The following is a 26,222-nucleotide window of genomic DNA, read 5'->3' on the forward strand; positions in this document are numbered from 1 at the left end:
GGAAATGACTCCTATAATGAGGATTGTTTATCCACCAGCAAAGATATTTTCTCGATGGAGAAAAAACGTTTTGAAGATGAAATTGAGTTGCGTAGCTTATTTGGTCATGTGTACTGTACATTTATTAGATTTACACATGTATAAATGGTTACGCACAGGTGTAACAGAATTGAAAAACAAACTACTTTAGGAAAATTAACTGCTGCAGATTCTCAGAAGGAGTACTGTTGTCTTTTGTAAATTCGATAAAATTTGGAAATGTTCTCAAACAAATGGCAGTACATTTCCAACTATCATTTGTTAATCTAGCCGTTCACGTGAAGCGCACAGGCATGCGTTGCATTGCAGCAGTCAGTATTTAGTACATTTTCTGGGCTTTATAATGCTATAGCAGGCAAATTATCATCAACCTCTTGGTGCATTGACAAGTGCTTCCTATTTTGATATGTTTGGCGTGTTTCAGAAGAATTTGTGCTAACTTAAGAGAAAGAAACAGGCTGGTTTCAGTTGCCTCTGTATCAACAATATAGTAACATTAGTAGTGGGTGATTCCTTATATTAAAATACCATATCCTTTTTTTTACCCTGATATATTTACTTTTTAGCAATATATTCATATTAAGGTATGATAAATATATCGCTAGTTGTATTCTCTCTACTAATCTTCCTTCCCACATCCTTTTCCTTGGTTGTAAATACTGTATTGTCCTTTATATTATTGTTTCATCTCCTGGATTATACATTTTTAAATATACATTGACATTTTTAGTATTAACTGTTTTTTTAATTGGTTTTCAAGCTGATTAGGATTCATAGTCTTCTTTTGATGGGCATTATTTAATCTTTCACACCAGACTGCAAAATGTGTCAATGTACATATCTACTCTGGTGTTCTTTGGTTCGGTTTAGTTTATTTTTTAATTTTTAAATGAATTGTATTATTTTCAATGGATGAAACTAAAAAGTAATACCAAGATGATCTATACATTGCCACCTGCTGTCCCTCTGTTACAAAGAAAACAGGTAGGTGTTGATGTTGAACATTTAATACCATATTTTATCACAGCTCAAGGTTGAAAACAAGTATTATTGAATGGAGTAACAGTATTACAATCACTAAACCGGGATGAACATATTAATAACAGAAGAAGGTAAATACGTGGGTCCAAAGCATAAAACGTCTTGATGTGATATCATTTCAAATTGCCGTCAAAATTCTTAATATTTGCCCTATAGCTAATACAGAGAATATTCTCTTATAAGGAAAAGCCTCTTGTTGCATGCTCACTTCCAAAGTTGTGGACGTCACATCTAGTTTATCGACTCTGAGAGTGCGCTGTGGCCTGCTAACCAGACTTTCGAGTCAGTGCTCTGACTCTTAATAGTATTTGTTTGATTGGCTTACACCCAATTTTTGCAACTTTACTTACTTATAAGTCTCTAGTATGTGATACGAGGGGACCCAGGGCCTGTATGTTAATTTGTCCCACCAAGGCTGCAGCACTTTTTGTGCCACCTTGGATGTGACAATGTGAAAACATGTCTCCCAGCCCGCCACTGCAGACTGGTAGAGCAGTTTTAAACTGCTAACTCATCCTTGCCATTTAAAGTAATGACAAAGTACAAACCTCCCCCTTTAATATATATATATATATATATATATATATATCACCCCTGCTGTATATTTAAAAGTAGGATATATGCTATTATCTGTCATAACACTGAAATCCAGATATTGTTGTTTTTTTCCATTGCTGAGTACATGGTGACAAAAAAACAATCAGTTTTGCTAACTTCTGAATGGGACTACTAAGGTTGGTACTTCAAGCTATCAAAGAAATTGTCACATTAAACCAGACTTAATGGGCAAGTCGAATTTAATGTAACTTTTGAGTAAATGCAACTTTTTTGAAAGTTGTCTCTATGTTGGCCAATTTTTCCAGTTGCCATTTGCAGATGCTGGCCACAACCTAGCCTTTTCCCTCCTGGGGAGAGGTATGAATGACTCCCAGGAGGGGGACCAGTAGAGGCCTGCTGTTAAAAGTGGTGTTAACTCTCCCCGGCAGGAAGCCACATAGGGTGTCCACACCCAAAATGCAAGCTTCAAAGGGCATGCCACCTTTGAATGGCAAATTGTGGACACACACGAGAGGGGCTCCATACACTGAGAGAAGGATTCAGATATCTTGGGAGTGGGCGCAATAGTGCATTCTGGGGTTGCTAGGTGAGGCACATTGCAGGAAGTTATTATCAGGCGGAAGGGGACCTGATAGCCCATTAGCTAGTAACTGCCACACTCTCTGGGGCACTTCCTGGGCATAAACATGACACCACTGGCACCCAGACCTCAGATTTCATTTGGACTGGAAAGAGGATCACAAATTGGCTGCCCTGCTGTTCCCTGGACCTGGGAAGAGTGGCTTCACCAACTGCTGGACCACACCTGCTGATGCTTGGGCTAGTAAAGAGAGGACTGTGCCTGTGGGGCTTGACTCATGGAAAAGCCGCTCCTGAGCCCTAGACATAATAGGCCAACTGCCAAGAGTCTCAAGAGTTATTTTGATGACTTTCTGTTACAGCACCAAGGCGACAAAAGGTGAAGAAGCCTTTCCTGGCTTGTCATTAGCCACAATCCCCTGATTGTCACTGGCCGCCGATGTCCTTCCGGGGAGACCAAGTCCTGGTGCTCAAAAGTTGCACCTAAGTCAGCTGGATTCGGGATAGTCGCTGGAGTGCAATTTAGTTTCCCAAGATGGACACTAGCCTTCACTAAAGGAAACCGCTTGTTTAACAGTGACCAGAGGCCATTAGTCCAGTGGCAACTAGAATGTTGCTGGACCAAAGAGGACTTTGAGGACACCGATCCCTGAGGCCAAAGTTACACCACCTGGACTGTGGACCAAAGAGTAATCCCAGGAAGCCACCTGTTGACGGCACAGCATCCTCCGAATCTTACAGTATCTTCAGCATCCTGTATCTCTCGCATCAGGACCACTCTGTTAAAGTCTGTCGGTTCGCCCAGAGAGCCTGTAACTGGACTGGAGACTGCTATCATGACAAGGTAACTCTCCTACAGCTCCTTACTGACATTGACCTCCTCCTATCGGAGTTGGTCCCAGGAGAGGGAACAGAAGTAGTAGCGACTCTTTTGTTGTCGCTTTTTGTTTTATTATTTTCATTCACCTGATATGTACTTAGTTGCGGAGTTATTAACCTAAAAGACTCTTTCTATTATTTCTTCTGGACATTAATTTTTATTGTTTTGGCAAAATGTCTTATAGGATACATATCCCTCCAACAACTTTCTTCAAATATTTAAAACAAATTATTACCAAAATGTTTTTTTTTAATAGTTATTTCTTTTTTTCACTGTATAGTTGTTTATTTGGCTCACTATGTACATACCTCAAGTAATCTTTCCCCTGTTTTGCTGGGATCTCCAGCCTGAGTTACCAAAATGTTACTCTTAATAAGACCCTGTTACCTCTGTGGGTCCTTATGTTTGGACTGAGTGGGAGTGCAGCCAGCCACAGCTCACTTTAATCACAGCTTCTATGGTAACCATGCAAAATTCTAAATCTAATAGGAGAAGTCCAGTACAAACTGCCAGATCAGGCCCTCCCCGAACCTGAACACAAGCAACCTAAGGCCAGATTCGCCCTGATTGGGTCTCGTCAGTCGGGTGTAGCCTGACCCCAGTAGCACAGTAAGCAAGGGACTCATGTTTGGGCATACCTTTGTCACTTAGGGCGGTAGATCAAACACACATAAGATGATGGATGGAATGCAAACTCAAACACCCAGGCCAGGTCCTCCCTGAACCAGAACACAAGCAAGCCAAGATCTTTAGGGTAACCTATCATATATCTCCATGATTGGACCAAAGTGTCATCCGACAAAAGGAAAGTCATATTTTCCAGTAGCTTCCCCCCCCCCCAACCCCCACAGCTTTTCAATGTGTTTCCCTTGCCTTGTCTTGATAGGCTTTTAGAAATACTTCAGAATAGCTTAGACTTGCAGTGTTTCCCTTTCACTTTTCCCAGTAGTCATTATCGGTAGGTAGTAAATGTCCCTGCAGAACGAAATCTGTTCTTTTCATGTCATAAGATTCAGACAGTGACTGTATATTTCAATTTTGGGTACCATTTTTAAAACAAAGTCGCACAATTGAGGTCAAGGTATCAAATTCACCTCTAAATAAAGCTTGTGGCTGAAGTGTGCAGTACCTTACCGCACTAGTTGCATGTGTGACAATTTTAAATGCATAAAAACAGGGCAGTATTTTGGTTAGATTAAAAAGACTGTTACAGCCATGGTTCAGCTAGGTTTTACAAGTAACCTTCAAGTTTAGAACCTTGATCCTTTTTAAATTGTTGAAAGCAGAACGAAATGTAGGTATTTTAGCTTGTAATAGCTTATAAGGGGGCACTAGTCCCATTACTATAACGCTTACTTCAAGCACTATGGTGTGTCGGGGCAGCTATCTTTCTCATATACCAAAGGTAGGGAATCATTATATTTTAATCTGTTTATGTTTGGTACCCAATTCAACTGGTAAGCGATGAAGCTTCGAATATTTTGGCTTCCGGGCCTATGAAATTTGCAATACATAATTGACTAAACACAGTCTAGTGCCTCCTCAGTCTAAGCACCAGAATGTTGCTCTGCGTTGCAAGCTCATCTTCTCTGAAATTTACCTCGCAATAGAACAACTGTTGGGCTGAATGGTAATTATGGCTCCCAGTTTCCCATTTTTACTGATTTTTACAGATAAATACAGAGAGAAAAAATGTGTTAGCTGTCGTCATTTATTTTAAAAATCAATAAAATACAGGAAATTGTGCTTCTTTTGAGTGACTCTCCATGCGAATTTCAGGCCAACAGATAAGTGGATAGACAGCATGTGGAGTTAAAAATAGGATGAGCTTTCCATGTCAACATATATTTGTAGTATAATGCTCATATTTACCTGTAGGTGTAACTTTTTATTATACTTGACTGCTTAACTTGCTAAAACACAACAGGCACCAAAGTGTGAGTGTATGTTTAGCAGTTAAATAAATGTGGAAATATACTATTTTGCAGCTGCATTTATTCTAATAACATGTAATTAATATTACTAAATACAAATAAGATGACCAAAAAAATAATATAGATAGAGATGAAAATATTTGTTTAAAATACCATAAAACTGGGAGCCCTAATCGTAGTTAAGAAGATGTCATTCCTAGTGAAGTTGGCATCTCTACGCTGACAGAAGCTCTTTCCCTTCTAAAGGAACAAGCATGTCAGCCCATCTCCACCCGGGCTTGTTTTTGAGCTTTCCAGTTTCATACCCTTATATCCTTTTGGGTCTTCTGTCTTCCATAGGAATAGTATGGGTCCGTTATCATTTGTCTCTGATCAGAACATTTGTGAACACCTCTACTCTGATCAATCACCATTTACAACTGAGTTGACGATGCAAGGCGAAATAATGCCTTTCCTAATAGTACATGGATCAACAGTAAACAAGAGCAACTGGAACGAGAGGCTTCCTGCTCCCGATTTACTGCAATAAAAACTTGGCCCTACCCCTTGCACAGTCAAAATATAGACAATATATCAACATAATGGCAAATTTCAAAGATGAACAAGTGCGCCTGCTAACATGCTGCACAGGCAAAAGGGGACCTAGTTAAACCTTGCTCATCGTTTTCATAGTGCAACGATTCAAGACAACCGACATAATGCAAATAAATGTAACCTAACTCTTTTATTTCATGTGCAAAAATTGTGCCAACCTCATGATACCATTTGTTTGTAACTTTGTTTGGACCTATAAGATTTGGTTCATGCGAGAGTAGCAACAAAATATTTTTCTTGACTTTCCAGTGCTGAATCATACTTTGTAAGACTCCTTAACCTTTCTTGCATGTGTAATTTATTAACCAGTTTTTCTGAATAACTTGTGTAACATATCCTAATCTTTATTTGTCTTTCGTTTTGTTTTAGAGCTGAGCAAGGATGTGTTGCCTAAGAAAAACTTCACACTTGTATCAGAAGACCACAGGGAATTTCCTGGTGTGGCACCTTTGGGTTGAAACTTGATTTAGAACAGCAAGATGGCCCAGACTGGAGGGGTTGTGCGCTTTTGCACGGAAGGGGACTGCATTTTGTCATCTCCCAGATCCACAAGAGAGCCTGAGAGGAGATCCTGGCACTCTGTGTTGAACCCTGATTCTGTCTACCTGGCTCAACGATCACTCACCCCGAATCTCAACTCTGGGAGGATTCAGCTCCTGCGTAAAAGCCTCACCCCAGAGGCTAGACGGGCCCACCTTGGCATGTATAACAGCACAGGGTCTCTGATACGTCACCCAGCAGAGATTGCTTTGAAGTCCGGGCGATTCACAGCTCCTTGTACCCCGCTGAGAAGTAAGCCGCAAAGCCCTCTGAATTCCCCTGGGAACAGGAGTCCTTTGGTACCTCAGCCATCAGGAGGTCAGAGCTCAGTTGTGACATTTACCTTTGTAGAAAAAGCAAGTGTGAAAACTGTGAATGGAACCCTAGCTGCTAACCATGAAAACAAACCGTCCCCCCAGAATGTACGCAAGAATTCCTGCTCCACTGACTCTGCATGTTCCAGTGTGCAGAAAGAGATAGGCGTCTGCCGAGGAATAGCAGATGTTCAGCAAAGGGCAATCTCCCCACATTTTGAAGCTGCCTCTCCCTTGGGAAACCAGAAGAAGTTGCATTCAGAAAGCCCTATCATATCACAGAGGACCTCTGAGTGTGGCTCTGGAAGAGCCAGCCCCTGTGTTACAGAAATCCAATTATTCAATACCAGTCCACTGCAAAGCTCTTTGCACAAAACGATGACTCTACCAGCAGACACACATAGGCAATCTGTGGACCATAGACCTTCTGAGAGCTCTGTAGTCGGATGTGAAAATCTAGAGATACAGCACAAGATCATGGAAAGTATGTTCCAACCCTTGACCAATGGATCTGGGACCCCAAGTGATGACATTTCAAGCACTGAGAGAAGCCTCACGAGGACTGGTTCTCCATATGAGGTAGTTATACAAGTTCCTACTTGCCCTTCTTCCAGCAAACATAAAAGCAAAGACAATTCTTCTTGGGAGCCCTCCTTTTTAATATCACTTTTGTTTTGTTCAGGCAGATTCATGGGATCATACAGTGGATGCTTCATCCCGCGCTCAGCGAATAGCAAAGGCCAAATGGGAGTTCTTCTATGGATCTCCAGGGCCTCAGAGGGCAGGTAAGCCATTAGTGACGTAAAAAACCTCAAGAAGGAACATCCTTTCAGTACCGTAGTTCTTGTGTGTCCTGGTTACAGCAAACCTACCCTTCCGCGTCCACTTGCGTTTCTTAACGTGTTAAAAAGTGAGCAGAACAACAATGTTTAGAAGTGCAGCTCTGTGCCTTTCGTTAGCCCCATCATCATCATCATCTGAACATTGTAGAACTTCACAGGCTATAAAATACAACAATTGAATATACATAAACCTCTATAGTTCAACATGCCTCACTTCATCTTATTGTAATTCTGCAATTCGCTGATTCCTCATTTTATACATCATAATATCTCCTCCTTAAACCCCTACCCTGTAATCTAACATTACCTAATCTCTGCCAGCCTATCTATCTCACCAACCATTCATGTGAAACCACATAGCCCCCATTAATGATAACACCTACCTGTTATTAATGTAGCACAAAGTAACAACTAGAGGTAATGCATGCAATTTTTTCTTGAGAGCACAACTAATCGCAGTTACCAAAAATAACCACCAGCCTTGGGTTCCGTAGTAGAATGCTACTCTCCGTAAAGCGCTTCAACGCCTTGGCAGGGGTAGTAAGCGCTATATAAATCCAATTACAATATAAACCAAAGGGATTGCTCCTCTTCCGTGTTATATCCCCTAGGAACGTCAGATTGAGTCAAGGACATAGTTAAAGTTCATATTTCTCGAAGAAGGAAGGAGGTTTTAAATGATGCTGGCTTCCACCTGCATTTCCGAAAATATATGTATGCCTCCATATTGAGACACGGCTTTGACACCTAAGAAAAGAACCATTGTATTCTCATCTCAGGACACTTGTCTGATGCGCTCACCCCTCTGCCACACGCACTTCCATGTTGTATGATGGCCTGGTTCACTTTCAAATCTCCTAATCTCTTGTATTGCCCTAGATACCAGTATGTCGGCTGTTTCTTTGTCCTGACTACACCAAAAATAATAAATAATGAGCAGAAATGGGTAATACAACTGTGATATTCTAATGAAGAGGCGGAAAAGAGGTGTGTCTTGTCCAGCTTGTGTAAATAAATTACTACAGGGCAGACCTACGTCTGAGCAGTTTATTGGGTCTAGCCTTAAGAAAGTAGGCAACCTCACTGTACAGGATGAAAGATACCATGCTATACAGCAACAATGTCATTGGTTTTTGTAGAAAATAATTCAGGTGCATGCAGTTATGCTGAGCCATAATCCGGGGTGATATTTGTAAGCCATAAATGCTGTGTTAAATTGTACCAAGCAACTTAGTGCTATCAAGTGTGTATTGTAAAGGAATTAAGTCTCAAAGCCTGTAATTTGGGGAACCTAGTAAACTTGTTTCTTGGGTCTGTTCATTCTTAATAATTTATATCTAACAAACTTGAAACAGTTAAAAAAAAGTATTTTAATCTCATGATTTTTGTGTTGTCACAAAGGCTCTGCAAGCTGTAGCACTTAATTTTTATCTTTGGTTCATGGAAAAACGTGAATTCTTAACTCAGCATTAAAACAGAATGGATGACAATGTGTGTTTCTGCACTTGAATCTCTAATAAGTTAGATTAGGTCGATACCTGACTGAGGTGGTGTTCAACTAGGTATATCCCAAAACATTATCCCGATGACTACTACGTCCATGCCATATATTCCAAATAACACCTGATGCTGTCGGTGAGTACAGTATACATTCACTGGCCTCCTTTACACGATAGAGGCAGGCAAACAAGATTGAGACTCCTGAGAACTGTCAGTAAAGGACCTCTTGAAGGTGGAGGTACATTAATAGTACCTTTTCGACGGTGGACCGGACTGCAGCTGGTACCACTGATCTATGCCATTAAACTAGAGTATGTTTTTTTACACATATAATTTTTTCATGACAATAGCAGAGTGACTACAAGTGGGTCCTGAAGAATGCCATGAACCAGTTGGTCAAACAGGCAGAAACATGTCAACCATAACCTAATAGGGAACATCCATACCCCTATTTTTCACTTAGCTGATTTTAACCCTACCCACTGGGGACACCAATTAAAGTTACCTTTGTCCAACCAGGAGTTAGTTTTAATTTACTTTCTATATTTTTCATTTTTTGCACTCTGCCCCTCACTCCGTCTTCCATTGGATGACCTAAACACTTCACGCTCCTCTCCGGAGGGAGAGTTGTAGCCCACACTGTGTACCTTGCGGTCACAGTGTGCAAGAGGGAACCCAATGATGAAGCATGTCACCTTTGGGTGAGTGAGGGTTCTCGTCTTAACAAGACTAATTGCCCGTTCCCTTACACTTACACCGTAGTATGTTAGTCTAGCAGTGAAACCATCCAGTTATCTTTTTGTGAGTACACCCCATTATGAGTGGCCAGTATGATTTGTGATGTTTATTGCACCTGGAAAATAACAATATTGTGGGGGACATTATTTATTGGATTCGATAAATAGGGCCTATCATGAGTTTTCCCTCTAAAATGGTATATAACATTCATATTTTGATGCATTAGGTACCACAAGCTGCAGGCCCTGGTATTTTCCAGACCTTTTATTCCCTTTAAATTCCGGCAGATGTGATCTACCGAAATTTAACTGAGGTGCAATTTTTATTGGACCCTGAAGGTATCAGGTGGAATAAAAAACGAAACACAAATGTGCTGTAATATAAGTTACTGCACATATTGACGTTCATTGGGCCGCTTGTAATGAGGATTTAGCAGTGGGTAATGCAAAATGATGCAGCTCACCTGCAAAATGTGATGAGGGGCTCTTGAGTCTCCCATATCTCAGAGATATTTATTGGCCTTGGGATGAATGGGGTCCCAGAAGGATTGGGACCTCTGGGGGGGGGGGGTTGGTGGCCACCCTGCACCGCAGGGGCTGCAGAAGCCTTTTTTATGCCCCTGGTGCTCAAGTATCTAAATATACATTATGTGGATATCCTGAAAATCAGTAATGATCTGATCCCATTAGATCAACAATGGATGCCCCTCTGTAAGACTCATTGACTTGTCATGAACTGGATTTGTACATTCTGCCTGCCTCCCTTTTGTTTAGCGCCGTTGTTCCTTTCAGAAAAAAGGTCAAGTCTTGGGGTGTTGGGATGTCAAACTTAATATGCATTTTTAGGTTGGAACAGTAGTAAAATCGTCATTTTACCTGCCCAAACTTCTCTCTCATATATTATTTACCCAGAGTGAGGACAGTCTTTTGGTGGTGGAGGAATTGGTCAGCGGGTGCCTACAGTTTGCAAACGTTAGCACTGCAGTTCTGCTGTTTAACTAACTTAAAGGCCTAGTTGGATCCTGAACACTTCTGGAGGCTTAACGTTGGTGTTTGTGAATCAGAGTTGTTTACTTAATCCCTGATAGATATCCACAGGCTGGCGGCCTTCGAAAGAATCATATTGAAGACCATGTAAGGATTGTGCATGAGGTGGGGCTTTAGAACCCAGATGGAATCAGTTCTAGATGTCATGCAAGCCACTAGTACAAAACTACTTATATTGTACCTAAAATCAAGTAGATTTGCAGGGTGCACTGTGTGTAAACCATAAACATAGAATGTCATTATTTTTAAGTCTGTCCTTTGAGATGGTTTTAGCTCTTTCGGTGGACTATTGCTTTTCCCCAAAAAAGGCATGCATTAAAAACATAGAGAGGGGCTTTCGGTCAGCAGACTTGGCCATTGATCTGTTAAATTATAATTAATATGTTGCTTCTGCTGCCACAGGGTTTTCCCATCTTTAGTCATTGGCCCTCTTCACTTCGAGTGACTGCACAAAGCCTGTGCACATCCACCAAAAAATAGTTCCTTTGTCTTCATTGACAAGGCTAGTTTAAATTGTATTAATTTTTTGTATTATTTTTAAATACCTGCTGTTTATTTTGCCTGATCTCTGGGCCCAATTCGATAAGATTTGTTTTCTGTAACTTTCTGAAAGTTAATAAGGGTTTAAGTAACTAGTTTCCTGTGATTTGAATACTTTCTTAGGTGGTAGCACATACATACAGTAAAAAATAAAAACATCGAAAAGCTAGCCACAACAATAGGCTTTGCAAACGCGTTTGTATTTGTATTTGGGTGTATGCAAATGATAATACAATTCAGATCTAATGAGAATGAAGAAAGGGTCTCTCTAGGTGAAGTGATCAGAGCTAAGAAATATCACAAAGAAAGGAAAGGGGTGCATACTTACATACTTAGAGGAAAAAGGGGTGCACGTTTTTTACTTTTTTTCTGACAAAGATGACTGCCTTGAAGCAGATACTCCTTTCATATACCCATACAGCAATTACTTTTAAGCAAGGTGAGTGCATGTTCACGGCAGTTTTCTTACGTCTGTGTCAGATAGCACTTGAGTCTCTCTTTTTATGTTCCGACATTTTTGTTGATTTATTTTGGCAGAAAAGACGATTACAATTTCAAAATATATGCAAAGGTAAATGAAATAAGAAAGGAAAAATGTAAATAGTACGATTGTTAATGTGACTCTTGAAAGTGCGAAGTATCATAAATATATTTGACTGTAGTCTCTACAGAATTTTTTATTAATGTATTTTTTAGTTTATGAACATCGTGCTTTAGCTAAAAAAAGTCTTAATAATCTATTGTATGTAATGCTGAGTTCATTACCTCTATCAATCACTGGGAGCAATCTAGTCGCCTCTGCAGTTGCACAGCATTGCTTTAACGTATTGTACCATAACGCCTTAACTATGGTAATGTTTTTTTTTTTGCCTGAAACTATGGTAATGTTTTTTTTTTTTGCCTGAAACGTTTGTACACTGAGAGCAGATTTTGACCATGCAACCGTCCATGACTAATCATATGCCAGGATTTACCCTATTCTGAAAATATCTGCGAAGCATCTGTGTTCTGAGTTCAGAAGCGATCTCTGTGGTCAATTTTGTACGAGGTAAAGTGGCAAATAACAATTTGTCCGTGAATCTAGGAAACATTGGGCCCAATTTACAGTTTGGAGTAAAGTTTTTGCTCCGTCAGCGTGACAGTAAAATACTCTGTCGTGCTGAGTAGTCACACTTCAAATTTAGAGATGTCGTCCAGCCTAAAAGACCTCTCTTACAACGACAGTAACTACCTTCGCAGCGTTTCCTGTCAGTGTATTAAAGGTTTGACGGATAGCTCTGTCAGAATGATGGTCCGGTTCATCAAAATGTTTAACATGTTTTTTGTAAAAAGGAACATCCCAAAGTGGGATTTACTTTTTGAGAGTAGAATAACTAATGACCCCGAACCATGCCAAACTCTGAATCAGGCCCATTATTTTTTTAGTTTTTTTTGCCATCTGGGACTGCTGAATTTTCCTTATTGGCAATTTCCTTGAAGTTTAGAGGACTACGTTGCTAAAGATGTAAAGCAATCTTTTTTTTCTGGCTCTTGGCTTATACATAGTCTTCAGATACTCAATTTCAGTTGGGTTCCAGGGTTCTTGGCGAAGTGTTTAAGGTCATGCCCTTTCTTGATCGGGGTTAAAATTTGTGTAGCTAGAATGTTGTTATGATCCAAGTTAGCAATTGTATGTTTTTCTCTGTCACTAATGGACGAGCCCTAAAAGAGAATCCTCTTGTTCTCAGCATACCAGAGCTGTATCTATAGCCAGTATTCTGGTTGGCAAAGGGATCTGCTTTGGACTTTTGAGATCAGTGGTCGCTGATCTAAGTTCGAGTTTCAGACTAGCAAAAGCTTAGAGTCAGTTGTAGAGTTATGGCTATGAAAAGGCCAAGATCAAGGTTCAGGTTGGTCTTGTTGTTAACGATCGGGTTAGGTTTATGCTTAAATGTTTGCAATGTGTTGGGATTTTGATGTAATGTAGGTGCAGAGCTGTTTTAAGGCATAGTCAAAGTGGGCAATTGGCCAAGTCCCCTACCCTTTCGGGACCCTGACAATATGCTAAGGGTGTGTATCCAAATTAATTATCTTATAATTTAACAGCTGGGCTTCCCCAACCTGCGCCTCCTTAACCGTCGTGTTCGCTGGCTGTGGGCATCAATTAAATAAAAAATAATACTAATCTTTTTCTCCCTCTCTCGTTACTTCACTTCACTTCACCTCTTCTATCTAATTCCCCTCTCTTTACCCCCACAATCCTGCCTCCCTCTGCATATTTCGACCTCTCTTTCTAACATCCATGTCTTTCTGTCTTTGCTCTCTCTACTTCATCACAAAAGAAGCTGAGAACTCTGGGTAGTTCCCAATTTTAGGTACAGAGCAGCTCCTCTATAGAGCAACCCACAATACCAGCGACACTCTGAACCTGCTCACCTCAAATGTCTGTTTTTCTAGCCCAGTTTCTAAGTATAGGATCAGCACAGCACCTTCTAGCCAGAGTTCTGTGCTTCTTTTTGGGATAATTTATGTGGTACTCGAAGTCTGAAAGGGTATTGTTTTGACTTATACTGGTTGCTCCCTTGAATCTGCGTCTCTAGATATACCTAAATGTTTTTTGTTTAAGAACTCCAAAACTACTGAACAGATTTACACCAAATTTCAAAAGGCACTCTTTCTGGTCCAAGATATAGTTTTCTGCCAAATTTGGTGTAATTCCGTTCTGTGGTTCGGACTGTAGCTGTGTCTAAAACTTGTACAATTCTCACTCCAGTCTGTACAACAGTAGGGAAACTACTTCACTTCAATCATGTTACAAACTTCAATAACACTAATAATTTATTATAAAATATAAAACTTAATATAAACAATATTCATTTATATTAAACATTTAGATATTAAGAAAATAACTTCGGAGGGGTGAAGATTTACTATTCCTACTCCAGTCTATAAAGCAGTAGGAAAAGCGTTGGACTTCATAGGTGCCAAATTTACTATTCATACTCCAATCTGTACAACAGTAGGGAAAGCATTGAACTTCGGAGGAGTAAGATTTACTATTCCCACTCCAGTCTGTGCTGCAGTAGGAAAAGTGTTGGACTTCGGAGGGGGTAAATTTACTATTCCCCCTCCCGGCTATGCAACAGTAGGAAAAGCGTTAGATTTCAGAGAGATATGATTTGCTATTCTTTCTCCAGTCTGTGCTACAGCAGGGAAAGTGTTGGACTTCGGAAGGGTTAACTTTACTATTCACACTCCAGGCCATGCAACAGTAGGGAAGGTACTTCAATTCAAACACATTATAATATTTGAATAACCCTAATCATTTATTTAAAGAATATATATAAAACTCTTAATATAAACAATATTAATTTACATAGGAAATATGTGTGTGTGTGTGTGTATGTATGTATGTATATATATATATATATATATATATATATATATACAGAGCTGTGTATTACGGCGTCTCAATGTGGAGGCATCCATGGAGGATTGACAAGCCGGATGTGCGAGTGGAGGGCCATTGGTGGGCTTGAAATGTCTCAGACAGCGGCACATAACTGAGGCACACACCACTAGACCCACAAACCAACGCAGACTCATTCGAGTCGCCCATTGGAGGGCTCATATTTCAAAGTGGGAGGTGTGGCCTCTATGCCAAAATGTCGCGCCTCTGAAGAGTGCAATTAGCACGAAAAGCGTCAGGCGTGAATCGACAGGCATGCTGTAAACTGGATCCGCTCGCCGATCCGGCTTTTACCTCATGAAGGTTGCTACAGTGGATGTCTGAGTGCGTCTCCATATATTTATATATATATTAAGTATGTTAAGTATAATATAAGTCATAATAAAAAATTACTTCACAGAGGGGAAGATTTACTATTCACATGCAAGTCTATAAAAACTTAGGGAAACTGTTGGACTTTGGAGGGGTTACATTTACTATTCCCACTCCAGGCTTTGCAAAAGTAGAAAAAGTGTTGGACTTTGGAGAGGTAAGATTTACTATTCCCACTCCAGTCTGTGCAACAGTAGGGAAAGCGCTGGAGTTCAGAGGGGTAAAATTTACTATTCCCATTCCAGTCTGTGCAACAGTAGGGAAAGCGTTAGACATCGGAGGGGGAGAGGGGGGATTTACAATTCCCACTCCACTCAAAAGCGTTAAACTTGGAAGGGGTAGGATTTTAATATTCCCACTCCATTATATGCTACAGTAGGGAAAGTGTTGGATTTCAGAAGTGTTAAATTTACTATTCCTACTCCGGGTGTACAACAGTAGAGAAAGTGTTGGACTTCAAAGGGGTTAAATTTACTATTGCCACACCAGGCTCTGCAACATTGGGAAAAGCATTGGATTTCGGAGAGGGGAGATTACTACTCCCACTTCAGTTTGTGCAAGAGTAGGGAAAGCGTTAGACTTCGTACGGGGTAAGATTTACTATTCTCACTCCACGCAAAAGTAGGGAAAGCGTTGGACTTCAGAGGGGTAAGATTTACTATTCCCACTCTAGTCTGTAATACAGCAGGGAAAGTGTTGGACTTCAGAAGTGTTAAATTTACTATTCCTACTCCAGTATGTACAACGGTAGTGAAAGTGTTGGACTTTGGAGGGATAAAATGTACTATTGCCCCTCCAGTCACTGCAACAGTAGCAAAAGTGTTGGACTTCGGAAGGGTTAAATTTACTATTTTCACTCCAGTCTATGCAACTGTAGGGAAAGTATGTTACGTTATGTATATGTACATTACGTATTTGAATAACCCTAATAATTTATAAAACAAAATATTAAACTCTTAATATAAACAATATTAATTTACAGAACAAATATATATATATGTTAAAAAATAAACATCAATTAAAGAATTGGAATAATTAATAAAGAATTTAATAATTATTTATCAATTAAAAAAACACAAAAACAATACTAGCAAATAAAATAATATATGCACCAAAACACATTAAAATAATCCCAAAACTATATTTTTCACAACTATAGTATTGAAAACGATATTAAAAATTATGGTATTCTTAATGCTGTTACTTACCTAAAATATAGATTATTTTGACAATGATATATCTGCATCACAATATTTTTGAATCGCAAGACTTTTTTGCCAATATTTCCTTTTTTCCTGATATTACAAACTCAATATTTTGTCCAAACACCCTCATTTGTCTCTCTCCACTCCCTTTCTTCCTCGTCACTCCCTACCTCATCACTCTCTCACTATCTGCCCTCTCAATTTACCTGTGTTTTCTTCCTCTCCTCTTCCATCTCTGTTTTAATCTTTGGTCCAACTATTTTCTCTTACTCCTTTATTGCTACCTCTTTCTCTATCTCTTTTAACAAATCTATCTTTACTTTCTCTCTTTCTCTCTTAGTTCCTCTTTTTTTCAACACAACCGTTCATTCTCTACTTTCTGTATTCAAACATGCATCTATCTCATCTCACTGTCTCTACCCCACATCTTTCTCTCTCTCTCACTCTCTCTCTACCTCTGTATCAATCCTACTTTTGTTTCTCTCTTTCTAGCTTACTTCTGTCTCTCTACTTCACATTTTTCCTCTTTAAACCTTGTCACTCTACTTTTCACAGCCCTCGTTACCTTTCTGGCTGCCTCACTACTTCTTTACATGACCTTTCTTTTTATCTCTCTTCTCATTTTACCCCTCTCTATTTATAACTGTTGTCTCTACATTGCATCTCACTATATATGTCTTTCACTACCAATCTGCCTCTCTACCTGTCCACGTCTACTTCTCTCCGCCTCTACCTTTGTATAAGTCGCCCATTTTTCTACTTTATTTTTCAGTCTGCACCGGACCTCTTTACCATACTTCTCACTTTGCCTTAGTCCTCAGTTTACACCATCATTTCCCTAAATGTTCTTCTCCACATTTCTAGCTCCCTCTGCCTCTCTCTAAAACATTATCTAGCTACATCTTTCTTTACCTGCCACTTCATCTTTCTTCTGCTTTGCATTTTTTCTAGCTCCTCACATTTCTCTCTTTACCATATGTTTATCCCTACTTCGCCTAACTCCCTACCTTATCTCCTTCTCACCTTCCTTCTCCCTCAAATTCACCTTTCCGACTATACCTTTCTTTTTACCTCTGTGCTTCTCCTGTCTCTTGCCGCCTCACATTTTTCTTACTTAACTCGGTCAGACGTCACTATTTATCCATAGAAGTGTACAAATATGCAAAGGAAAAATGGGTCAAGGCAGACAATGATGGATTGGTGAAATGCCTCTGAGCAGTACTTCGATTTTCACTTTTACATTGCAAAAGTGGATTTATTTGTGGTTACAAATATTTACAATTTCAAGTCTTACATGAATATATCTTCTTCGAATATAATCCACTAACCCTCTAAACAGCCTCCAAGTAACCATTAATGTCTTTGCCACAGTAAGAAGAAACAGTCCGGTTAGACGCTGTATTTCAGCTAAAATGTTGTTGCATGACAAAAAATAAAAACCTTATCAAGCATAAAAAAGATATGGTTTCAGCAATGGTTGGTATAGCTTTATTTTTTATTAGTTCTGGGATAGCTTTTTTGCTTGCCACTATTTCTGAAAAGCACAAAGAAAATGTGCTATTGGCTTTGAATGTCTCTCAACTGAAGACCTAGTTTAAGCAAACAAAGATAGCCAACTAAAGGATAAAGAATGGAAAGAGGCATTGGCAAAGTAAATATTACTCAAAAGCTTGGGCAAAAAGTGCCACTCTTTAAGACGATTCGCAAAATGCCATCGCTCACAGTACATCCCAGCCAATGAAATAAGTAGACTGACTGATTGCACTGTGCAGTCTGCTGTTGTGAGTGGACGCAGAGTTTGAATGAAAGACCAATGGACGAAGAGGACTGACCAAAGCCCCTATATTTATGTATTAAAGCTGTCTCTAGACCTAACCTAAAATGTATTCTTTTATAGAACACATTAGTCAGCTTGGGCCAAGCTTTAAACAAAACCAGTAGCATACAATGTTCAGGGAAAGCTATCCATTCTGCTCAATTCTTTCTTTAGCCAGCAGCCACTGTACAGCAGCCACAGTAAATGAGAGCCTTATATGTGAGCACAAATAATCCATCTACCTGCTACTTCAGTTACCATTCACGCATTACATGCTTTACGTACACTATTGGAGGCAGTTTGGGAGGTGTCAATGAGAAAGTATACTTGCGTGATGTGCTCTGGATCCTTTTGGGACAGCGTTTCCCAAACTGTGGGTCGCGACCACATTTTTGGTGTGTCCGAGTAATAAATAAAGATGCCTTTAAATTCCTGGTTTATCTTGTCACATTGAAAAGTACTCCAAAGACAGAGGCCAAATGCCAGGCTATGTCTTCTAACAAACTGATGCTTATTCTTTTAGCACAGGGATTGTTGTTTACTTTTCTTGCTCTGGCTTAAAAGTGAGAGGAGTTTTTAAAGTAATTATGTGCTAATCTTGCTGGAGTATAGGGAGTATGAACAGAAATGCTTTAGTATGTTGTTACTTTGCAATACACAACAAACTGTAAATATGTGTAAATGACCAGTATACATTCTGCAGTTCTGAAAGCAAAAATGCTGTCCTTTTTCGTAATACTGAAGTGTGCTGGAAACAGAGATTTTAAAAGAATCAAAACAGATCAAGACACTTTGCTTGGTGATGCACATTTGATAAATATTCACAGAACCGCAATTTCCTCACATTGTTATTTATGTGCTACATAGTTTTATCAATTAAATTGTGTCTGAGCAAAATTAATGGCCATTTGATTGGACAATGTGCTGTCTATAAATGACAAAGCACTACCATATGATGCTTTAGTTACTTTCAAAAGTCACCCTTCCTCGTGTCCATTAAGGTTAGGTGGGTGTTGAAAGTTTGTCATTCTTAAAAAGTGGTTTGTGGTTCTAAAAAGTTTGGAAACCACTGTTTTGGGAGGTTCTGAGGTCTGTTTTTCTGAATTCTTGACGGGTAAGTGACCAGTATATATAAATTAAAAATGTAATGGTCAATACAGCCACTCACACATCCAGAAATACAGACATTAACACACCCACACATACACTCAACCAGGCACTCATACACTGAGTAAGTCACCCATACAGCTATTTGCATACCTACTTCCTCATCCATCCAGTCACTCATATAGACACTCACTCACCCATACAGTTACTCACATTCACTTACTCATACAGATACTAACACATGTACTCACTCACCTATGCAGTCACTGACATAAGCACACATTCACCCATACAACCACTCTCACATTCACTTACTCACCCATACAGTCACTCACATACCCACACACTTATCCATACACCACTTATGCAACTACTCACTCACCCATACATTTCACTTACACACCCCATCACTCACCTATACAGCCTGTCATATACCAAGTTACTCACCCATACACCCCTGGCACACCTCCTCTCTCACCCACACAGCCACACTCACTCACCCATATAGCCACCCACTCGCTCATATTACCACTCACACACCCTCGAAGCCATTCAGACACCTACTCACAAGGGGATAAGCATTCAATTCAACTCAACTCAGCTATTCGGCTCAGAAGGACATCTCTCAGTCACTTAAGCACAAAACATCATCCTTTATTGCATACCTACAGCATATCTTAGAAGTGTATTATGTGCACTAAAACGAAACACGGGTTTGATACTTGAGAAAGACATATAATATGCCAAGTGAAGCTTGGAGTAAGAATACAGTGTCTGCACTAGAAGCCATCACCCATGATTCAAAAACTGTTTCTCTGCATGGTTCAGCAGGTTGTGTCAGTACTTTCCTACATATGTAAGTGAGTGTAGCAGTACACCTGTATGAGTGCCATAAGATGTTTAAGTAAATCTGCTGGTATGGTACTGTGTTTTACTAGCTCTATGGCTGTCTATTTGTGTATGTAAGAGGCTGCACAAATACTTCAGTGCCTCTGTAAGGGAATAGAGAGCTATGAATGTGTGACTGCAACTACCTTTGAGTCTGCTGCAAGCATAATCAATTTCTAGTTCGGGACTAAATGTAAATGTGCTTCTGTAGCTGTCTGATTTGGTTGGAAAGAGGGTCTATGCTTTTTTGAACATGTTTATCAGTTGCTTTAAAGGTGCATACTCTGTGTGGTACTGTGCATAGGCGCCTACATGTGCTCAAAACACTTATTCAATTCAAAAAGACATATGTCAATCCCTTAAGCACAAAACAGCATCCTTTATGGCATACGTATAAAATATCTTAGAAGTGTGTTACGTGAACTAAAATGTGGGTTTGGCACATCAGAAACACATATAATATGCCAAGTGAAGCTTGCAGTGACAGTGCACATACAGGGTCTGCACTAGTAGCCATCACCCATTTTGAAATACTGTTTCTCTGCATGGTTGAGAAGATGTTGTCAGTACTTGCCTACATGTCTGAGAGAGTGTAGAAATACACCTCAATTAGTGCATGAGATGTTTAAGTAAATGTGCTGGTAGGTAACTGTCTGCTGTAATTCCTATATTGCTGTCTAAGTGTGTATGTAAGTGGCTGAAGATATACTTCAGTGCCTGTGTTAGGCAATACAGAGCTACGTAACTACCTTTGAGTCTGCTGCATGTGTTAATAGTTTCTGGTGAAAAACTGAATCTATACGTGCTTCTGTAGCTGTATCAATAGCTGAAACAGAGGCTTTGTGTTTTTTTTCACATGTATGACAATTGCTTTAGGGATGGCATACTCTATGTAGCACTTGGCATAGGGGCATGCAAGTGCACAAGTGAACTGAAAAGAACATCTCTCATCTTTTAAGCACAAACCAGCATGCTTAATAACACACCCACAGCATATGTCACATGTGACTTGTGCATATTGAAACTTGGATGTATGACTTGACAAACAGCTTTTACATGGCAAATCAAGCTGCAAGTGAAAGTGCACACACAGAACCTGTACTACCAATAATCAACCATGTTGTAAAGAGTATTTCTCTACATAAATGAGAAGGTTGTGTCAGTACTTGCCAACTTATCTGAGAAATTGTAGGAGTACACCTGTAACAGAGTCATGAGACATTTAAGTAAATGTGCCGGTATGTGACTGTCTATTTTAGTATCTATGGTTCTCTAAATATCTATGTAAGTGGCTATAAACAAACACCTCAGTGCCTGTGTTGAGGAAAAGAGGCAATATTGATGTGAGTACAACTATGTTTGAATCTGCTGCATGCACAAGTTGTTGCTGGGTAAGTGACAGTCAGTCACTTATCCAGCAACAACTTGTCAAAGCAGTGTAACAGAACTTCAACACCCAGAATTCAAAGAAAAACAATGTTTGAGAACCACACATCATATAGACACATGTAAATATTCCACATCTTCTAATGCCTTGCTAACTTAAAAGTTAAATTTTTAATCTACAGTTTTTACTACCAATTACACCATGTATTAAGCCTCAAATGTACAACATACTAATTCAAAGCAATAGATTGTGATCAAACTTCTCATACACCTAGTCTGCAAATCAGACAAACTGCCACATTCTCATACACTCATAAAGCATTTTACCTGTATTATTTTTTGGTCTTATCAGATATATACAATACTGTCAGGAAATCTAACAACTAAGTATGAGAATGGCACACCGCTCCCACACAAAGCAACCATTAATGGCAGCATTTTCAACCTGCATCCTCAGATAGTGTGAAGGCAGCAAATTAAAACATATCTTTCATTTTTTTTATTTTGTTACACCATTCCTGAATGGTTAGTATTTGTTAACCCTGTCTTGCACTTGTGTAAAGAAGCCCAATTTGTGTGGGTGTTTTGTACACTTCTGACATTGAGCAATACTTGGGCGACCTATTGGTGATAATTGTGTTACATTTGGGCTCTTTTCTCTCTGATGGCTGTCTTGGGGAGACTAATTTGTTATGAAGGTCCCTAATCTCCTCACGTACTGCAGTATCCTCAGTAGAAAATGCTTTGACTTTTCCACTTCGTTTCCATCAAGTTGGTGGTCAGATGTGCCACACATTGGGCATAAATTCTGAATGTTAGCTCTCTGAACACTGTAGTACACTGCTGATCACCAGGGAGTTAACTGCCAGTCTGCTGCTGGTGTTGAAAGTGTATGTTTCAGGCTACATATCAGAATGTCTTAATGAAAAAGAAGAGCAAAATATTTGAGAACTCATTTAAAATGTGTCTTAATTTTTCTTTCTACAGCACTACCCATAATTTCTATGACAAAATGAACCCCCTCATTTTGTTCTTTTCTAAATTAAATGTTTTAAGTTTTACCAGTTTGATTCAATCAAGATGGGCTCAGGTGTGCCATACATTTGTCATAAGTACGCCTGTTAGCTCTCTAGTTGTTCTTTATATGGCTGAGAAACATAGTGTGAATTTAAAGAAAATATTCTGTCATTTTAGCTTCTGGAGCACCTTTTACAAGCTCTAAGGGAAAATTGTGAGAAAACGTTTCTCTCAAACATGATTGATGCACTCTCAGTGGAAGGCTTTTTCACAGGGTAAAATCACATTAGAACACACCACAGTCCCTAAAATTAGTATGGTACAATCAACAGATAATTTCTCCTTTTTGTGACCCTCAAAACCTGCCATTCACTACAATTCATTTCAATGGAGTGCTATTGTGTATAATGGTCACAGGATGGCTGCCAGCACCTTATGGTTGAAGTGCTGACAGCCAATCAGATCTCACCATGAGATCTGTGCTTAAACTCTGCCCAGATATCTTTATTTGCTTTCGCATACATTTCTCTACAACTATTAAATGGATTTACACCAAATAACTAAAAGTACGATCTGAAAACCAAAATCTACCTTCCTGACAAATTTTGTGTAATTCCGTCCAGTGGTTCGCGCTGTAGTCGTGTTCAAAGCTTCTATGATAATTAACATGGGAAATCGTGTTTCATTTACCCCCCCCCCCCCCTTTTTCTCACCCCCCCCCCCCGACATATCATCTCTAAACTTTCCATGCCCAACAAGACTCACTATGACACTTTGGAACATTTTGTGAAGATTCGTCAAACAACGCTAAAGATATAGGCAAGTCAATAAACGCAATTCTCTAGAAACATGGTCCTAACTACTGGCGATCGTTAATAGGTAATATATACAAACAGGAAGCAGAGAACTCTGGGTAGTTACCAAATTTAGGTGGAGAGCAGCTCCTATATAGAGCACCCTGCTACACCAGCGATACTCTAAATCTGCTCACCTTAAATGTCTGTTTTTCTAGCAAAGTTTTTAAGCATTAGATTAGCAAAGTGCCATCCACGCCAAGCTGGAAAAGGACAAAGCCTTTTTCCATTTATACAGCAAAATCATTAAGCATAGGATTAGCAAAGTGCTATCCATGCTGAGGTGTAATATGACAAAAGCCTTTTACCTCTCCAGGCACAGTATTACAGCTTTGGATTGGTAAAATACCATCCAAGCCAACAGGGAATGCATAAAAGCAACCCCTAACACTGGTTTTGTTCTCATTAGAGCACTTCAGAGAGGTATAGCTTTGTCCTGATACAAGGGAGCATCCAGTATACGTGAGAACAATACCCTTTCAGGTTTAGAATGCTGCATAAATTATGCAAAACAGGAAGCAATGAACTTTGGGTAGTTCCCAAATTTAGGTGGAGAGAAGCTCCTATATAGAGCCCTGTGACATACCAGTGACACTCTGAATCTGCACTCTTCAAATGTCTGTTTTTTAGCAAAGTTTTTAAGCATTGGATTTGCAACGTACCATCCACGCCGAGCTAGAAAGGGACAAAGCCTTTTGCCATTTATACAGCAAAATATTTAAGCATAGGATTAGCAGAGTGCTATCCATGCTGAGCTGTAAAATGATAAAAGCCTTTTACCACTCCAGGCACCGTATTACATTTTTGAATTGGTAAAATACCATCCAAGCGAATCTGTAGTGTATAAAAGCAACCCCTGACACGTATTTTGCTGTAATTAGATTTCTTCAGAGAGGTATAGCTTTGTCCAGACACAAGGGAGCATCCACTATATATCAAAACAATACCCTTTCAGGTTTAGAGTGGTTTATGACACAATGGCCCCTCCGCTAAGACTTCTCTACAGGTTGTATCCTGTAGTGGTTTGTGTTAATCTGAAATTTGCACTAAAACCTTTTTCCAGGTTCACAAATGGTGGTGTTGTGATTTGCAACAGGCTAGTTTATACAGATACACATTTTACTTTGGTCATTACTATTTACAGTAGTGGTTTCGAAAATACAGGAATATCTGCTCAAAACTGTCTCTTACGTGATAAGTGAGTGCAGTAGTTGATAAGATTACAGTGAGCTCCCTTGCCGTACAAAGATTTTTTGCGCAATTTCTTGCCGATGAGAGGTCCCTCACAGACCCTCTTCATCAGTCCTGTAAGGTCAAGATACCTCTATCTTGACCCTTTATATCCCACAGGAACCGTGTCCGGTAAACAAAATTGCGGCCACAACTTTCCTCTCAGGTTGCGGGCAGCCAATCACGTCATTGCTAGTGACTTGTGGATCTGCATCTCTAGCTATACATAACTCTTTTTTTCTTTAATAACTCTGAAACTGCTGAACAAATTTACACCAAATTACAAAAAGAGATATTTCTGGGCCAAGATCTAGTTTTCTGCCAAATTTGGTGTAATTCAGTTCAGTGGTTCGGGCTGCAGTCATGTCTAAAATCTCTCTGGGAAGTTGTATGAGGAAAATGCATTTTGGGACCCGATTTTTTCTCTGCCCTCGCTTGACGGATCACCCCAAAACTTTCCAGACAGCAGCTGAAGTGCCTGGCATGATGCAGCTGAAGTGCCTCGTCATACTGCACTAAAGTTATTAACAAAATAAAAAGCGCTTTGTCTATGGAAACTAGGTCCTAACTATAACTAACTAGTGGCGACCACCACATATATTTTCACTGGAAAAAAATGAAGGTTACGGGGATGTTATAGTTAGCTCAGATTTCACACATACAAAACCATTGAAATTCAGCAATTATAGTTACCTGAGCTAACTATAACTTATGCCCCTGCAATGCACTGCTTATTACCTCACATTTTATCACTGATAACATCTAAAATCACATCACTGATGACATCATCAAGTGAGTGTGTTTTCTAAGAGTTTATGAGTGTTAAACATATATACTAACCCTCTACAAAAGTTAGATTAGTATACCAGTTAAACCACTAATGACTGATACTATTTCTAATGTATGTGATCTGAGTGACTGTGTGACTGTCTTCATTAGTGTGTGAGTGGGTGTCTGAGTAGCTTTATGGGTGCATGAGTAAGTGCATGAGTGGCTGTATGGTTGAGTGGGTTTCTGACTAGCTCTGCGGGTGTGTGGTTGTTGTATGGGTGTGCGAGTAGTTTTGTGGGTGTGTGAGTAGCTGTGTGGGTGAGTGAGTGCTTGTATGGGTGTGTGAGTGACTGTATGAGCATGTGAGTGGGTGTGTCAGTGAGTGTATGGGTGAGTGAGTGACTATGGGTGGGTGAGTGGGTGTGTGTGTGAGTGACTCTATGAGTGAGTGAGTGGGTGTCTGAATGGCTATGTGAGTGACTGACCCGGTGTGTAAGTGGGAGTCAGTTATGAGTTGAGTGCATCTGTGTCTTCAGGGAGCATCTGGTAGGTGTGGTCCATTGCTTGGCGCGTAGAGCTGCAGAAGGATAGTTGGAGTTGATGAATAAGTCAGGGTGAAGTGCATTTATAATGCCGTTAAATTGAGGAGCGTATCCCCAGTATTGACGGAACTGATTGAGGAGTGAGAAGATTGAGTCAAGTGAGAACTGAGAATTTCAATTTGGACATTTATACTTTGTGATCAATACACATGTGAGTTAGAGGGGGCTCCATGGTGAACAGGGATTGATCTGCAGAATGAAGTATAAGGATGAATATTGGAGGTTGAGGTCCCAAGTTTGCCTTAGGGATAAGTAGTTAGAAGATGGTTTGGAAAGAGACTGATCTGAGAGTAGTAAAGAAACATAATGTCTTCTTTTTAGTTTCCATGTTATGATCAGGTCACCAAGGACAATGAGGAAGTGGCTGAGGCGGTCAGACCA

The 26,222-nt window shown here is 39.7% G+C and overlaps 1 protein-coding gene across 1 annotated transcript in view; it reads left to right on the forward strand.

The window, feature by feature from the left end:
• The window catches only part of PSD (pleckstrin and Sec7 domain containing), an 809,922-nt gene that overhangs the window by 199,211 nt on the left and 584,489 nt on the right, over positions 1–26,222 (forward strand). The window contains exons 2-3 of the mRNA XM_085603917.1: positions 5,995–7,058; positions 7,162–7,264. Of these exons, the coding sequence (XP_085460043.1) occupies positions 6,105–7,058; positions 7,162–7,264 (1,057 nt within the window). The 5' untranslated portion in view covers positions 5,995–6,104. The remainder of the gene's footprint in view (positions 1–5,994; positions 7,059–7,161; positions 7,265–26,222) is intronic.

This window comes from Triturus cristatus, chromosome 1_2 (genome assembly GCF_964204655.1).
Source record: "Triturus cristatus chromosome 1_2, aTriCri1.1, whole genome shotgun sequence".
Lineage (NCBI taxonomy): Eukaryota > Metazoa > Chordata > Amphibia > Caudata > Salamandridae > Triturus > Triturus cristatus.